At 43.9% G+C, this 17,581-nt stretch overlaps 1 protein-coding gene across 6 annotated transcripts in view; it reads left to right on the top strand.

Annotated features, from left to right (window-relative positions):
• Positions 1-17,581, top strand: part of CELSR1 (cadherin EGF LAG seven-pass G-type receptor 1) — a 168,697-nt gene that overhangs the window by 112,810 nt on the left and 38,306 nt on the right. For all 6 annotated transcript variants that reach the window (XM_064445454.1, XM_064445453.1, XM_064445456.1 and 3 more), the window contains exons 6-13: positions 5,086-5,243; positions 6,386-6,549; positions 8,300-8,425; positions 13,389-13,555; positions 14,025-14,210; positions 14,544-14,657; positions 14,969-15,143; positions 15,860-16,001. In XM_064445454.1, coding sequence (XP_064301524.1) covers positions 5,086-5,243; positions 6,386-6,549; positions 8,300-8,425; positions 13,389-13,555; positions 14,025-14,210; positions 14,544-14,657; positions 14,969-15,143; positions 15,860-16,001 — 1,232 coding nt within the window. The remainder of the gene's footprint in view (positions 1-5,085; positions 5,244-6,385; positions 6,550-8,299; positions 8,426-13,388; positions 13,556-14,024; positions 14,211-14,543; positions 14,658-14,968; positions 15,144-15,859; positions 16,002-17,581) is intronic.

Below are 17,581 nucleotides of genomic sequence, written 5' to 3'. Positions count from 1 at the left end.
TTTGTGCAGTAGATTTGCAAACTATAAACAGATGTGTTTTGATGACCTTCTCTCCTCTGTCTGGTCTCCATTTATAAAACACAAGTCCACAGATTAAGCTTCACAGCACTACACATGCACCTGGGAGAATCTACATGTGTTTCTTTCTGTTGAAGCTATGGGCAGAAGTTCAAACAGTTCATTGCTCCATACTTGAGTTTCATGAATCAGATTTGGCATCAGTAGAAAAATACCTTTGCAGCGGTGTTCTCTCACTCCCCTGTCGCCTGCAACCTGAGAGAGTCACTGCAGGTGGCCAAAGGGAGTTACGTGCAACCTTTGCAGCTTGAGAAGGTCACTCCTCCAGATCACCACTGAGGACAGGAGATGGGTGAGTCTCACTGTTAACTATGGTCAGAAAGGGAAGTGCAATTTTCACAAGACATCCTGTGAGTCTGGCACTCCTGCAGTCACAGTCTGCCTGTAACTCTGTCTGGGCAAGGGAGAATGCCATGGGTTAGACATGAGGTTTGAGATTGTCCACCCATATATTGGAACCACTAATCTCCTTCATGAAAGCTCAAAGAGGGAAAGTTAAGTTTTGTGACATTGTGTACAATTTTATGTATTAATTGCCATTATTTGAGAAATATAAATATGGTTCATCTTGTTTCACAGTTAGCGAAAAGGGAAGGTGGCTTCTGCTCTCACATGTGGCTCCTGAGTCAGAGCTGCTTCTTTCTCTTCTCCAAGTGATTCTGTATGCGACTATATCCAGCAAGCATAAGTGTCAGTACAACAAACACAACGTACTTTAGTATGGGGTGCACAGCATTTTTTAAGAACCACTGTGTGATGGTGATAATACACAGTGACACTCAGGGCTGCTCCCCCCCCCCTTTTTTTTTTTTTGAATCCAGGATGAATCCACTTCATTCATAGTTTGTTTAAGGGAGACCGAGTTCTCCCTCTGGCACTGTTTGGTACCTCTTCTTGCTATTCATTTGTACAGCATGTGGTCTTTGAAGTTTGAATTCCAACCTCTTTCTGGAGGAGCACTAAGTAAAAAGGCAGCCTTTTGGGTTAGGCAGCGCAAGGTAAATTTTCAGCCCCATGAACAGGAACTCAGTTACATGACTTGCATTACCATTAATGGGGGTCATGCTGGTAAATTCTTGTACACCACATTGAACATTTACTCATGAGTGCAGAATTGGCACAGCTAATGAAACTTGCCTTTCGGGTAGCATGGTGTTTCAGGAGATGAGTCTGACAGGCAGAAAGGACTGCTAAGTACCCAGATGAAAGTCTGGCTTTTAACTCCTTGAAGATATTTCCAGAAAATAATAGTGTGAATTAATGCCGGTTAGTGTTAGCTCTTCCTACTGTTAGGGATCAGTCTTGCTCCAGTAGGATTCCGCAGAAGCAAAGATGATGCCTGAAATGTGAATGTGTGCGCTGTTATTTGGTGGTGGCAGTTTGCTTTCTTGTGTATTTTCCAAGTACTACTTACTTACTTTCTTTTGAATGTAGGCCAGCCCTCTTGCTAACACCAGCTTCATAATCACAAAAAGTTTAAGTTATTTTAATAATTCTAACCCATGCTGCTTTCCCAAAGGTGACCCCTCCTATGGCTGGGCATCACTTGCTGATTTCCAGCTTACATTACTCATGAGCATCTTATCCCCATTGTTTCTGTGTCCTTTGCATTGATGGCATCTTCTCATTTCCAGAACTATTCCTTAGCCTTTACTTTGCTAGGCTAAACACGACAAGTCCTTTTTGTCTGTTTGATAAGGTAAGCTTTTCATTGCCCTGGCTCCAGTTCTGTGCATTTGCTCTAATTGGAAGTTATTTTTAATAAATGAAATCAAAATTGTCCACAATAGTCTATCCTATTCAGTGTCATAAAATTTCCCTCTTACCTGTCTTCATAACAACCCACTGTTGTATTGCCTTTTTTATATTTTAATCACACTGTGGTTCAGAACTGTTTTGTAGTCAATTAATACGGCTAATTTTTTCTTATTTTACTTCGTTTATGGCAGATGATCTTTGAGCCTGCAACAGAAATTCTTGTCGCTAGATCCCAAGTTTCATGTTCTGTGATTAATTCTCTTTCTAGGACTCAGCTATTCAAAGTGATTCCTTTTTTTAATGAATGATACTCTAAATATCCTTTGTGTCACCAGTAAACTTATTTAGTATTAATCAAAATATTAAATTAATGAAATAAATTTCATTTTTCAGTTCTGAAGGAACTCCTAACTTGGGCTCCCTCTGTTCCAATCTTTTATTTATTTCACATTATTTCAGTTACAAAGTATTACCTGTACTAGGTGGTGAGAAGATAAATAGTGTAGTACTTGCCAAATATAAGAGAAAAAACAGCCCATGATACACTAAATCACTCAGAGAATCCCTCTTTCCTTTCCCAGCAACATATTCTTCCATTTAGGCAAAAGCCTGTTCTGCCAAATGGGTCATTTAACATGGTCAGAAAATAGCTACGTGTTTGAACTAAGCATGGTTTGAACTACCAGTAGGTCCCTCTTCATTCACCAGAATATTCCATTTCTCTTCATCGGCTTATGGTTCTGTGAGGTCATCAGAGCCGAAGAGATGCCAGCGATCTGCACTGCAATGACCAGTCGACATCTAGAGAAACACTTTGCAATTTCTATGTTAAATAAAAGTAAGGGGGGAAAATCAATCTGCCACTGCAGCTAGTTGACTGTGAAGGAGCAGCTGCAAACTGCTGAGTCTCATCAGGTTGCAATCTTGATTAACATTGGGCAGATCCCCCCTGCTGCGAGAATAAATACCCTGCCTTTGTCAAGGCTCCCATGTAAGAAACAATAGGTTATTTCAGTGAAGCACAAGAACATAAATGTTAATCGAATCATTCCTCCAAATGAATAGAAGTAGTACCCATAATGTAAACATTTTAATTTTGGAAGGAAAGGCCTGTCTGTCAGTTGGTTAATTTTCTATGTATTTTTTATTTACTCTGAAAAGCTGCTCACTAACACTGCCATTACTGCATACAATAACATTTTCAGCACTGCAAATATGTATGCTTCCTGTCTTTCCAAGCTAGGCAGTGGCAAAGTCCAGGGAGTATCGGAAAAAATAAAATCTGCCTTACGATCAGTCAAGAGAGGTCAAAACTTTATACTGTATAACTGCCAAACTATGTGATCACATTAGTTCTTGGTAGAGGAAATGGAAAATACTTTCCAACTGGAATTGAGACCAGGAAACATCTTTTAAAAATGTTTTTATATGTTGGGATAATTACCCTTAGAAATAAATCTCTCTCTTTACACATGATGAAAGTGACTTCAGGTATTTTAACAAATTTATGTGCATACAAGCAGAACAAAAAGAATAGGCATTTATCCCCTTACTCCTTCCTTGTTTGCTGTACAAGTAAGGTATTTTGGTACACAGTTGAGCAATATGTTTTAAAGCTAGTGTACAGCAAACTACAGTGTGATGCCCAGACACCTTCCGTTTTCATCTGGTTACAGCTATTGTTGATCAACACATCATAAAAGTATCTTTTGGCTTTCAGTTGTGCTGTATGTCTGGGTCAGATCCTGGTGACTTCACTCTTGTGAGGTGTCCCTTTGCCCATGGAGGAACAGCAGCAAAGCCAGGGGAGGTCAGCTCATTGCTTCTGTTGTACCCATAAAGTTCTCAGAGGTCCTGCACCTGTGGTGGATTAGGACTCTGGAGCTCTCTGCAAACACTGAATATGGAAATCGTTTTTTTACAGAATTTGCTGGTTCTTCACTGAGGCTGATACACTGCTGTTTATACATGGACTCTTTTTTAACAGTCATGATGTACTTCTCCACTGCAGGAATCTGTCTCTTGAGTTTCTGTGTAGCCGATATGGTCTCCTGTCAGTCACACTGGAGTACATCTTGTCAATTAGGAAATTAGTGGAGATGAAGGATGTGTTTGTGGTAGAGGCACAGAAGTTTGGTGTTTAGGGTTGGATTCCCGGTGGTCCTGTAGGCTTTCCTGCTTGTTGGGATCACTGAATTTCCCCAGTTGTCAGCAGTTGCTGGAGTGGGGAGAACACCACCTGCCAGCAGGGTGACTAGCAGAGTGAGCCAGTAACGGCAGAGGTGTGAACCTGAGTGTGATAACTCTAGTTTTGTGACCCTGGTTTTGTTCAACAGGACGCTTTGTGGGTGGGTGGGTGGGTGGGCAGGAGTTTCCTCCTGCCTGGGTGAAGCCAGAGATCCGGACAAGCCAGAACATTTGTTGCCACTCTAAAACACTTTCTTCCCATCTTCCATGTGCCACCCATGGTGGTGGTCTGCGTGCTTGTACCAAAGCAGCTGCATGAGCAAGCTCAGACCCATCCTTTATTTTTGATTGACCGACTCTGTGGGTTGATGATCTCTATTTCCCTGTGACTAGAAACCAGGGGAGCTTCTCTGCCAGCTCAGCCATCAGCAGTGGGTTTCCATGCCCTCCATCTTGTAGCCAGGAGGCACTCCCAGCAGGCACAAGCAGTCTTCATCTAAGCTCTCTCCTGGTCATCGGACAAACTTTTGCTACAGCCTTTATGGGAACCTGCATTTGGGTTGTGGTCGCCCCAACAGAGTACCCCCATCGCAGCAAATCTGATTTAAGCCTTTAGCCTCACTTGTGATGTTACATCATTTTATGATTTCCTGTCTTTGGACAGAAACAACAGTAACTTGAATGTTAAAATTCAAGTAACAGCATTCACCTGAGATGAAAAGTTGCAAATGAGCAGAATTTATTTGAGATTGCTGTGCAAAAGTAAGAAAAACACCTCTTTGAAGTGATTTGGGCCAAAGTGGTTCAGCAGTGGAAAAGACCAAAGCCACTTCTGAGCATGCTGTGTATCACGCTGAGCAGGTATAGACCCTCTTTAGAGTCATCCATTGGGTTTTTTCTTGCCTAGATATTGTAGGTCAACTTAATTTCTGCTGGTTTATTTACACATCCTATTTCAGTCCCCTTGGGGGAATAAGAAGTATGTTGTTGAGCTGGCTGAACTAGCATTTAAATCCCATGTGTATGCAGCACCGTATGACACGTGCCATTTATTTCTTGAAGCCCAACATTGGGCGACTAGGAATTCCTCATGGGCCTTCAGGAGAGAAGGTGGCTGTGGTGACTGTGGACGACTGTGACACAGCAGTGGCTGTGCGCTTCGGGAGCCTCATCGGAAACTATACCTGCGCTGCCCAGGGTACTCAGACAGGCTCAAAGAAGTAAGGATTCCCTATGTTTGCATTTTCTACTCATTCTCTTCTTCCAGGGGGGAGTCAACAGTATGTGATTAACCACTAAACAAATAAAGTTGGGAAAGTACATATGATTTAACAAGAAAACGTAACACGGTTTAGTTTGGTAGATGGAATTTGTTGGAGGCTACTGCAACTGTCAGTACACTGGGTGGAATGCAGAGTTTTGTGTAGCTACAGACATGTGCCCAAATTACTTGTAAAATGAAAAAAAAAAAAGACTTGGAGGTCAGTGTGGATTGCCCCAAAAAGTATCTATTTAGTAAGAAAATGTAGAAAGAAGGGTAAATAAAATGGTAGACCGTATTGATGAAGGGGATGGCTGAAGAGCTGATTACTTCCATCATTTAAGTTAACAGTCCTATCTTACGAGGAGATAGAAATTAAGGAAGTACAGAAAAGGCCGTTGAAAAATCATCAGGTATTAAAAAAAACTTTCCTGTGAGGAAAGACCAAAAAGATTAGTACCACTGGGTTTAAAGAGGAGATGGACAGCAAGCAACATAGCAGGGATATAAAATAATAAGTTATAGCAGAAAGACTGTTGAGATGCACATGGTGCTCTAAAATCCCAAGAGAAGGAGGGACCATAAAAATTAGGGCTAATTCAAACTGGGCAAATGATATCCTTTTCACACAGTGTGGAGTCACTCAGTGGAACCTGCCTCCACCAGATGTTATTAAGGCTAAGGTCTTCAGAGGATTTAAAAAGGGTTGGCACTGTATAATAATTAAGTCATTATATCAAAATCCACAGCATTTCAGCCCTTGTGCTGAGGAGCATAAGTAAGCCTCTAGGTGACTGGAGTCAGAAAGATGTGTCCTGTGGCCGCACATTTTTCCAAAATTTTCATTTTCTTCTTCATATTGACCACTGTTAGGGACAGGTCATTGGATTCTGTATGTATATGACAGCTCCTAAGTTAAAAGTGTGGCGTTTCTGGAAGATCCTTTGATTATAAGCTCTGGAAGTGCTGATGTAGCAGAGGGAAGTGCGTGGCAACACGGGTGAACTAACAGCTCGATTGTGCTTATGGAAGCAGTAAGATAAAGAACAAAAGAAAACAAACTCTGTGCAAGAAATTATGAGCATTTCTTTCTTTCTTCAGATCTTTGGACCTAACTGGTCCTCTCCTCCTTGGTGGTGTCCCAAACTTGCCTGAAGATTTCCCAGTGCACAACAGACAGTTTATCGGCTGCATGAGGAACCTCTCTATCGACAGCAAGCCAATCGACATGGCTAGTTTCATTGCCAATAACGGCACTCTGCCAGGTATGAGTGACCACCGCCTTAAAAGTCAACACAAGAAAGCTCTCTGCCATAGCTATGTATAACAGGGCTTAGGATGACAAAGGGGCCAGCACTGGGGGGAAGCCCAGGGAGCGGCAGCTTTCGGAGGGTTCTGAAACAGCCCCTGTCCCCACGTTAGTGCCACTGTGCACAAAGCATTTGCCCCAAACCATGTGGCAGGGGCTCAGAGTGCTGCTGAGAGTTGCACTGCCACCGTGTCACTGTTGCAGCTACATCCAGACCTGCTTGATGCACTTCATTTGTTTGAGCAAGGTGCAGTCTGCACCCACGCTAGGGACGCACACAATAGCCCGTGACACAGCACACACTTACAGGATTAAGTGGCACGCAGGAAAGGACTGGGCTTGTTTAGACCTTCTGCATTGCTACAAGTTTCACCAAGGGATTTACTCCTAAATGAACTTTTCCTCTTTTTTTTTTTTCTTAATTACCTATTAAATGTCACTTTGCTCTGAAAGCCATTGGGATTAGTTCATTAAAAAGACAACATTTTTAATGACTTTTTCATAAATTATATTTGTTCTGTAAATCAAATTCTGCAGTCCTCCAAATCTGAAACCTCCCTCATGAAGCAGCCTGTTGGAGTTTCTGATTTGGTTTCCAGTCCCTGGATCCCTGATCAGGATTAGTTCTGGTGTACATATAACTTGCTCTTACATGCAGGAGAGGCAAGTCCCTTCCTTCCACCCTGCTGAAGGTCTGTGTAAGAGCTAAATTGCAGTACTTAGGTAAGGTAGTCAAAGCATAAGCTTCAAATTGCTATTTTATCTTGGAGCCCTTTTTTAACAGTTATGTCTCTATTATTAGTTAAATACAAGTTTTAACATATTGAAATATACATCAGGAGGGACATAAAGTGTAAAGTGTTTTCTTTAGGATGAATTTTTTTTTCCTCATTTGGAAATGTGTTTCTGTATAGTTTAAAACAATGATGTATAGTAGTGTTACTCCACTGTGTAACGCTGCACAGTGGCTTTCCCTGGTTAGTGTCTCAGTTAGATGACAGTAAGTTGTGAACGGTGGTGCTGCATCATGGCACCAGTCAATCTGCCTGTCTCCAGCAGTGGATGCCAGGGAAGAGTATATCACCACAGGACAAGCATGTGGTGATATATCCCAAAATCTTCTCTTAGTCCCCCGAGATTTACAGCTCAGTGAATGTATTTAACAGCCTTTGATAGATTTGTCTTTACGAATTTGACACTTCTGCCATCCACATTTTGCTTTGCTGCCTTCAAGGATATTAAAAAATGTCCAAAACCTATAAAGGTTATGTCTTCTTTTTACATAAAAAATCAGATACAATCATTCATCTTGTCAATACCTATAAATATCTGAAGGGCGGATGTCAAGAGGATGGGGCCAGACTCTTTCCAGTAGTGCCCGATGACAGGACAGGGGGCAATGGGCACAAGCTGGAACACAGGAAGTGCCACTTACTAAACATGAGAAGAAACTTCTTTCCTGTGAGGGTGGCAGAGCAGTGGCACAGGCTGCCCAGGGAGGCTGTGGAGTCTCCTTCCTTGGAGACATTCAAAACCCACCTGGACATGTTCCTGTGCCCCCTGCTCTGGGTGCGCCTGCTCAAGCAGGAGGGTTGGACAAGGTGATCTCCAGAGGTCCCTCCCAACCCCTGCCATTCTGTGATTCTGTGATTCAGAGCCTTTTTCTTGTTAAAACTATGCAAAGTAACTGTTTTCCTGAATTTCAGGCTGTGCAGCGCAGCAGAACTATTGCGAAACCAACTGGTGCCAGAATGGAGGCACGTGTGTCAACAAGTGGAACACGTACATCTGCGAGTGCCCTGTACGCTATGGAGGGAAAAACTGTGAGCAAGGTAAGATGCAAACACCTCTTCATGCGTAGTCACGTGTGCAGGTTTCATTACCCATCATTAACATCTCATAGCATATATGTCAAATTCTGATGCTTAAGGGATAGGTAACAGAAGATTGCAATTAAGACTAAAAATCACCCATTATCTATTTGAAACAATTTCAGAGATTGCCTATATAATAAATATGATAGCTGACGTACTGTCAGGAGTAACAGCAGCTTTCACTGATTTACTTAACATAAGCAAAGTAGTTCCCCAGAACTTGGCAGTATTTAGTGATTTGTTTATGGTAAAAATGTCTGATTGTAAGCCCCTTTAAATCAGTGGAAAGAATCCTGCTGACTTTATTGGGCTTTGACTCAAACCAGGGATGAATGTGCAGTTTTAATCACCACTTTCTTGGCAAGAAGACAGTCTCTGCTGAGTAAGAGCGCTTCCAGTTTTTTGGGTTTTTCTCTGATTGAACACAATGTGTGTATATGCGTAAAACCTTATTAATAAAGGTTGATGAAGGAGCAGCAGATATGTTTTATAGGGCGTGAAGAACTTGCAGTTAGTTTCTTCCCAAGGAACCAAGGAGTTGTCTGCGTCAGGGGTCCCATGGGGTCAGTGCATCAGTGGGCTGCTTGCTGTAAGGTGACACCTCCACATCTGGTGGAGGGTTGCTCATTTGGAGTCTTTCTGGAGGCTTCCAGGAAAGGAAACATGCTTAAACCTAGGCATGGCTTTCCTAGAAACAGAAGGCCAAATTCTGGCCTCTGATGCAGATGTGGTAGGTCTTTGTTTCCATTATCCCCCCATGACAGCCCAGAATAGTTTGCAGTGTGATCAAGGATTTTGTTCTTTTGATGTATCTACCCCGAATCAGACATTCTTGATTACTCTCAGCAGGGCATGGAGCCTGGAATAGCAGGTCTCCAAGCTGAGGTGCACACACCACAGTGATTTGCAGACCACTTTAGCACAGTATGCCTCGGCCTGGGCCAGATCTAGGTGGTGACAACTACTCTCCCCTTGCCTGAGAGGCATCAGCTTAGGAGGAGAGGACACATAAGTTTCTGGCTTGGAAATAAGGGTTTGCAGAGTGAGGGATGGGGGAAAGGAATGATGGAAGCCTTTTCCTATGTCCCACCTCATGCAGAGCCCAGAGCTGCTATTACTGTTGCTAGCAAGGTACCTGCTTTCTGTAGAAGCTCCTCAAATATTTTGAGCTCTCCAGGTTTGTATGAAGACCTAATTTTCCCATGTGTCTCACACCAGACATCTTTGTCAGTGAAGTTCTGGTGTTTTCTTCATGATAGGCTGGTCTCTGAGGTACAAACCCACACTGATGACTCCTGAGAGTGTGCCAGGGCCCAACTCTGGTGTGACCTGTACTGGGGTAAATGGGGAGTAGCAATATCACATGGAAAGACTATCCTTCCTTCTGTCTTTATCTTCATTTTGAAATGGAATTTCAAAATTCTATCAAATAAGTGTTTTATTCATCATTTTCTTATCCCAAGCCCAGGACTAAAACATGAAGTTTGGAATTTAAAAAATCACCTCAGAACTGCCCTGTAGCCATAACTCAAAATTTAAGTTCGAGTAAAACAGATGATGACAGTCACAGCATTACTGTTCCCCCCACCCGCAGCAGTCTTCTCTGCCTCCAGTGATGTGCATTCCTGCATGTTCCTTTTGTCATTCGGGTAACCCTATGTTCTTGCTGATGCCTCAATTTGTGTGCGTTTTTTATAGTTTTAGGGCAGCAGGCTGCTTGCTTGTTTGATATTTGTGGGGCAAAATGTCCCTAAGAAAAAATTGCAAGCAAAGAAAGAAACAAAGTTTTCTGAAATATGACCAAAGATTTTAGGAGCCTGAAGTTAAAGTCAGGAGTAATCACTGATATACAATACTCCTGGCTTTCAGGTTGCTCATTTGAGTGCTCAGATATGATCCTAACGGCATTAGCTATTATTAGGCAGCTATGTTTTAAAAAGTCTTAGCTGGAATATTTGCATTCTTGTGGAGGAGTGATTGGCCGATGCATTTTTTCAATCCCTTTAGCAGTGCTGGATCTGCTTCAGGTTCGCAGACAGCAATGGCTTTGGCAGGTTCAACTTTTTCTGTTGCCCGCTTTTCAGAAACTCTGGGATCTGGTCTGCACCAGTCAGGACAGGGTGTTTTACCTTTACCACCTTCCTAGGACCTGCTGACTCACCTTCTGGCAGCTCCCATCTCCCTCTTCTGACATATAGAAGGGAGAGAAAGTTAGGGGAAAATTAGTTTCGCCTTAGGTGTAGTTTAATTCTTTTAAAAATTGAGATATTGCAATGCTGTGAAGATCTAGCAGCTGTGCCCAACTCACTCTTGGATGGCTAATATTGCACAAGCCTTGGGCTGAACACCACAGGTTTGCACCAAAACATAAGCTGTCGCATGTCCTACACCCAAACTGCAGGTGAAATCCCACTGTTGGCAGTGTGTTTCCCCAGGACCTCTGTCTGCACAGTGAATAACCCTCATGTCTTTCTGATGGCCTCTTAAATGTAGGAGCCTCTTAGAAGTGTATGTAGATACACAGGCAGTGCTTCAAAGTGACAAACCCTGAGAAAACAGTTAGTTTGCATCACTGCATAGCTAATGGCAGGGAAATGCAGTGCTTGGAAGCACGTGCGCTCATCTCTGTGGTGACAGGGGTGGTCAGGCCCCATCGGGGTACATCGGATGTGGCCACCAGCTCCTCTGTGGAGACCCCCAGTCCCAGGCACGGGGAAGGGCTTGGGGGAGGAGGGAGGTCAGAGGGGGCTGACGGATGGGGTTTGCTGTTTTACTAGCAGAGGAAGGTGCACCCTGGCCCCAGGGAAGGGAGGGGAGTTGGGAGGAGGTGTGGGAAGGGAATGGTATTTGCAAGCACTGAAAGCCACCACTGGTGAGAAAAGGAAGAAGGTGGCTAATTGCCATGCCAGTCCAGTTCTCCCAGGAGCCGAGCTGAAACGCTTGCAAACTGCATTCCCAGCCTCCAGCAGGTGGGAAGCCTGCAAGGTTTGCATCCTGACTCCACTCTCCAGAGGCAGGTGGACTTAAAAATCTCAGCAACAGTCTAGAAAAACACTAGCAAGGAAGTTGGAATTTGAGGTCATTGTGAAGGTCAGCAGGGGAGGAAGGAGAAGGTTGACTTTTGCATATGTGGAGCAGAAGGAGGAAATGATCATGCTCAACACTCATGTCCCACTTACTTTTACACTGATGTGGTATAGTGCAGGCTCATGAATCATACCCTGGCCCAGACAGCCAGAGCTTAAGCACCAAATTCAAGTTTTAAGCAAGCTGGGGACATCTATGTCTGATGGAAAACCGATTTAAATTGCTGTCTGGGTTTCAAGAGCACGCTGAACTTCAGTTGTTCCAGCATATGCCTCCACTAGCATTCATGGAGGACTGGGTGTGGCTGCAGAGGGGAGATCACAGCCTGCAGTCGGGGGAAGAGGCGCTGCCAGCACTGACCCAGGGTGGGGTGGTCAGGTAACCACACCTTAGACAGGGCAAGTCAAGTTACACCTCTGGCTTGGCTAGTGGTAGTCCACTAGTCACTAACATCTTGTTTCTCATAAATAGGGAGCTGAAGAACTTGCAGACAGCACTTTCCTCCAACCCCTGCACTCCCCGTCCCCAGCCTTCCCCTTTATGGAGACTGGCAAGGCAGATATCAGAATTTGGGGGGGGCAGAGGGGGGTGTTCCTCAAAAACAGCTTCATATCATCCTGACTCCATCTTCTGCGATTATGTTGTCCCTCTACCTTTTTCTAAGGGCGTGCCATTTTAAAGTAACATACACATTTGTATATACATAATCTCTTTTACTACAAGAAAATTCGTAAGAGTCAGCGGATAGGATAGTGTGGAGCAGAAGAGGAAGGAGACTTAATCCCCGTCATCTCACGGACCATCCACGTGGGCTCAGTGCATGACAAGATACAAGGCTGGGTGCCAATCCGTGATGGTTGTACCCAGTCTCTAAGGCCTGCTTCCACTTGCAAAAAGCTGCCATGAACTTCACCAGTATGCCTGCAAGTGAGGACATCAGGCAGGGGCTGACTGCAGACCCCACCTGACTGCAGATCCCACTACAAGGTGCCCCGCATGGTGGAGGTGCTGTATGAGATGCTGCAAATAGCATAAAGCTCCCACAGCTTACTTTGTGCTTCTAATCAGTGGGATCAACTAATCCATGGTACTGTAGCTCCTCTTACCTGAGGTAGCTACTTTAAAAGTCCAAAGGGTGGGTGTTCCCCTATTTTTCATCAGCAAAGTGCTTTTCATTGAAGGCTGTTATTAGTGTCTCCCTGTAGGAACAGTGTTTGTGCAGGGTTAGAGAGAGGGCCACTCTTCAGCCCTCTTCAGGTATTTAAGGCAGACAACTTAGGCAATTCCACCCAAGTTTTCTCCCTGTGAAAAGGCCGTATAAGTGAGACAGCTGAATGATCTGGCCCTGGAGTATTTATAATTAATTAATATTTCCTGTTGCCTCCCAGCCTTTTCCACTGTGTTTAATCTGTTAATTAGAAGCAGGGGTAATCAAGGATATGTTGAAAACATCTGCAGCAAGTGTTGCCCTCATACTTCCTGCTCTGTCCACCCACTCATCAGCAGAAGTGTATCAGTAGAGATCCTGAGCTCACCTTTCTAGGAATGCCTGTCACCTGTGTAATGCCATAGCAGTGTGGAGGTGCCGTCTTTGAGTGCACGCACTGAGACAAGGTGCCTACCCCACAACAAGGGTAGGTTGTGAATTTACAGTATTATCAGCTGATTCGTAGTAACCCCCCTAGCCTGGCTCTTATTCCATAGTACATTAGAAGTAGCTCAGTGGAGGAGGGACTAGCTACCTTGTGCCATCACAGTGACATAGCATCATTTCTCCTCTTAACCTTTGTCCTGAAGCATATCAACTCTTTCTCTTCTGTCTTTTGATTTACAGCAATGCCTTCTCCTCAGCGTTTCAGTGGTGAAAGCATTATCATTTGGAGTGACCTGGACATTACCATCTCTGTGCCATGGTACATTGGGCTGATGTTCAGAACCCGGAAAGTCAATGGCATGTTAATGCAAGCCAATGCTGGGTCTGCATCCAAGATCAACATTCAGGTAAAAATGTGGCTGCCTTTGGGTAGAAAAGAATTAAGGCATTCTCCTCCATCACTGGATATGGCCACATGAGCTACATAGCTTCATCCACCCAGCTAAATGCCCATCAATCAATACAAATTATTTCTTCAGCCTTTTACAAAGATCAAAAGATCAACGACCAAAAGTTCATTCTAAAATTTAGATTCATTGGTTTAAGATTATTTTTTTAAACAGAGGTAGTAGTATGCATTAATATAGATGCAAACAGTGTGTCTCTTGATTGTTCTGGGGTTTTTTTGTCAGTAGGGTAAGTTAGAGTCTGAATGTCCAAAGTTATATGAGGAGTTATTGCAAGTGTTTCCTTCTTTACTGTTTGGGCTTTTTTTCCTTCTTGGGCTGTCTTAGGAAACATTATTTTCTTGCCTTGTGCCCCTTTCTGCATCAAATACAAATATGTGGCAAAAAATAGTCATGTTTTTTTTAACAGATTCTGAACAACTATGTGCAGTTTGAAGTGTACACTGGCCTGAGCCAGGTTGCTAGTTTGAAGATGAGCCAGTCACGAGTCAGTGATGGGGAATGGCATCATTTATTAGTCGAGCTGAAGAGTGCTAAAGATGGTAAAGACATCAAGTACCTTGCTGTCATGTCCTTGGACTATGGGATGTACCAGGTAAGGCACCATCATAACTTTGCCACTAAGCACTACAGAAATGTTTTTAGGAGAAGGCAGGATAACGCACTGTGGACAAACACTTATGCTGTAAGCCATATTCTGCAGTGCTTTATCCCTAACGAAGTTACATTAATTGATTAAGCCTAATAATAAGATATCTTGTGAACAAGTCTGTAAGAAGCCACATTCAGATGTCTAGCTCCTCACTGCTTTGATATTTTTCCTGTAGTCTACTGGCAGCTACTGCTTGACTCTGTCACTACAGAAAGTAGGCTGTCTGTGTCACAGAAGATGACAGTGCTTCTTATCAACTGTCCTTTTCTTCAACAGAGCACTGTACAGATTGGAAATCAACTACCTGGACTGAAAATGAAAAGCATCATTGTGGGAGGTGTCTCTGGAGACCAAGTCTCTGTTCAGCAGGGATTTTATGGCTGTATGCAGGTATGGAATGAAAAGCATAGCAACAAACTTCAAACTTTTAAAGAAAATACCCATGTCAAAATGTGGTATTTTCTTTTTCATCCATCCCTGAACATTTCTGTTTCCTACATCAAAATATTAAAGTCTACCCACTTTCCCAGATACAAATCTGGTCTCACAGGGGAACAGCATTTGAAAAAGAATCTGGGTTTGTCTCATCAGATGATGTTTCTTTAAATTGTAGCCCCATGGATTAATGGAAGTAGTGAAGCACATAGTACTGTATTCTGAATGGAGACTCTAATTGAAGAATAATTGTCTTTTGTCACCAGGGAGTAAGAATGGGAGAGACATCTACAAATATAGCTACACTTAACATGAAACAGGCTATCAAGATCAATGTGAAGGAGGGTTGTGAAGTGGATAACCCCTGTGATTCCAACCCGTGTCCCCAGCACAGCTACTGCAGTGACGACTGGGACAGCTACTCCTGTGTCTGTGACCCAGGTAACCCAGTGACCCTCCTGTGCACTCATCCAGGACCTGGATCACATCTTCATGCACTCATCAGAAGAAAAGCAGCGGCGGCAGCAGCATGCTTGCAAAGTGCTCCTCTTCTGATTCTTCCTCTTCCAATCATTATTATTTTTCTCAGTCTTACTGTAGCACCCTTGAAGCTGAAGTCATGGACTAAGGATCATTTGTTCTAGGCAACATATCAACCAAACAGAAAGACAGGATTTTTGGTCCAAAGGGCTCTTTCTGTGCACGTCCCCTTTTCTTTTTGTCTCTTTTTCTTTTTCTTTCCCAGGCTTTTCTGCTGTTGGATTTCAATCTCACACCCTGCATCCTAATCGAGATACTTTGAATGTTTTCTCTGTTTTGGTGCATGTAGTCAGCACATGCTGTCAGCACCCAGCACAGTCACCTCCCATACGTGCAGGGAGAGAATACAAAACTATTTGTAACACATGCCCTGAATATAGAACTGGGAACCAAAGGCACAAGGGTGCCTCAAGCATGTTAACAGACCGTTGAAAAGAACAGCCCACTATCTTTTTTGCTGAGAGGGAAAAGAGTACCTTCTTTCTGACAGTATCTCAGAGGGAATCTACTGATTATTGAAGATGTGTTATTAGTGTGTAAGCCTAAAATGGTCTTTTGGAGACATGCAAATCATAAATTACAATGGTTGCCGTAATTTTATGACCTTGTCTCCCCAGGGTACTTCGGGAGAGACTGTGTTGATGTATGTAACTTGAATCCATGTGAGCATGTCTCCACGTGCGTGCACAAACCTAGCTCATCCCATGGCTACACCTGCGAATGTGGACAAAGCTACTATGGACAGTACTGCGAGAGCAAGTAAGAGAATTACTTTTTTTCTTGGTTTCTTGATCCGTCCAGGTACCCCTTCCCATAAGACAGCAGTCCTCCCCCTTCCTTTTTTGCTTCTGTTAGCTTTCCCGTTACAATTTGAGTGTTCACAGTAGATGGTATTTGCAGGCTCCAGGCTCTGTGCCCTTCAGCAGTCCTGTGCTCTCTCCCCAGAGACCAGGCAAACTTCCATATACTCAGGGGCCACTTTTCTTCAGTAGCAGCTATGGGGCTAGACCAACTGTGCTGTGTTACACAGCACTGCATCTGACCTGTACTTTGTTGTGGGCTTTGCTTTAGTTTGCTCTCACCTTTCCTTCAGCTCTCCCAGCACACAGACAGAATGAGCAACCAGTCAGGTGGCCTGTGGCCAGATGAAATGGTTTTGCAGTTCGGGTCAAAAAAGCCATCTTTCTTCTGGACAGTCTGGGAGGCCTATGTCCTGTTGCTGTGTAGAGGAAATGTGCTGATTCCCTTGTGACCAGCTTCCTGGTCTCAGATAAGCATTCAGCAACTGACCTCCTCTTATCCCAGAGACAGCACTTTGATTTACTGTAATATGGGCTATTCATGATGTGCAAATGAAGTGCATTAGCCTGCCCATTTAGGAATAGCTCGTGTGATATTTCCTTCCCTTTGAAAACTGTGAGTTTCTTCCTCTGCCCTTTGTTGTGTGGGCTTTCAAATGTTGGTCATGCTGTTGCCAGGTTCATCTTTCGTTCCTCTGGATTAGTGACGCAGAGACATTGTCCTTGAATTATCTGCTGACATCATGTCAAGTGCGGCGTTATGGTTTTTCATATTAGAAAGCCTAGGAGTACAAACTTGGCAATTACCATAAACAAAATTTGGCGTGGTCTTTGAAACAGACGGCAAACAGCTTTTCTTTCCTAAAATGAGCAGCAGGGAGGGGATTCCTTGTGCATTATGCAGATCACAGACTCAACGGTATTGTCCTTCAGGCTATTGCTTTACAAAGACTTCCAGCTAGCAAAGACCCTGGTCACTGCCCCAGCCCCTTCCCAGAGCTCTCCTTGCCAGCACTAGTGTTGGGGCGTCTGTGGGGCAACCTGCTCAGAAGCTCAACCAGAAGAAACAGAAACAGCAAAAACAAGGGTTATCCTTCAGCAGGGGCAGCTTTTGGGTTGCTGCACAGCCTCCAACGAGCTGTGCTGCACCACTCATAGTCTGAGTCATAGTCTTTGATTCTTAGTCTGGGTCAAAGCATCCACCCTTCCCTCTTCCATGTCCCCATCCACATGGGTCACCCTCCTCCCCTGTGGCAGACCAGAGCTTTTCAGACCCTGTGGTGAGCTGGCTGAGAAAGCCAGGTTGGCTGAAAGTAGTGACTTTTCGTTACAGGATAAGCTTGCAGCCAGCTTTGCATCTGAGCTGGTGTCCCCACAAACTGAACAAGCGCTGCTACCCAAGGCAGGGCTGGGACAGGAACCCGTGGGGATGAGGGGGTGGGATATAAAGAGTTGGGGAGCTGTACCCTGAAGCTGTTTGTGGTGGTAGGTAAACCAGGGCACAGGCTCAGCACTGCCTGCAGTTGCTGGAACTGTTAA

This window comes from Phalacrocorax carbo, chromosome 1 (assembly GCF_963921805.1).
Source record: "Phalacrocorax carbo chromosome 1, bPhaCar2.1, whole genome shotgun sequence".
Lineage (NCBI taxonomy): Eukaryota > Metazoa > Chordata > Aves > Suliformes > Phalacrocoracidae > Phalacrocorax > Phalacrocorax carbo.
Note: the sequence above shows the minus strand (reverse complement) of the source record. Positions and strands in the feature narration are given on the sequence as shown.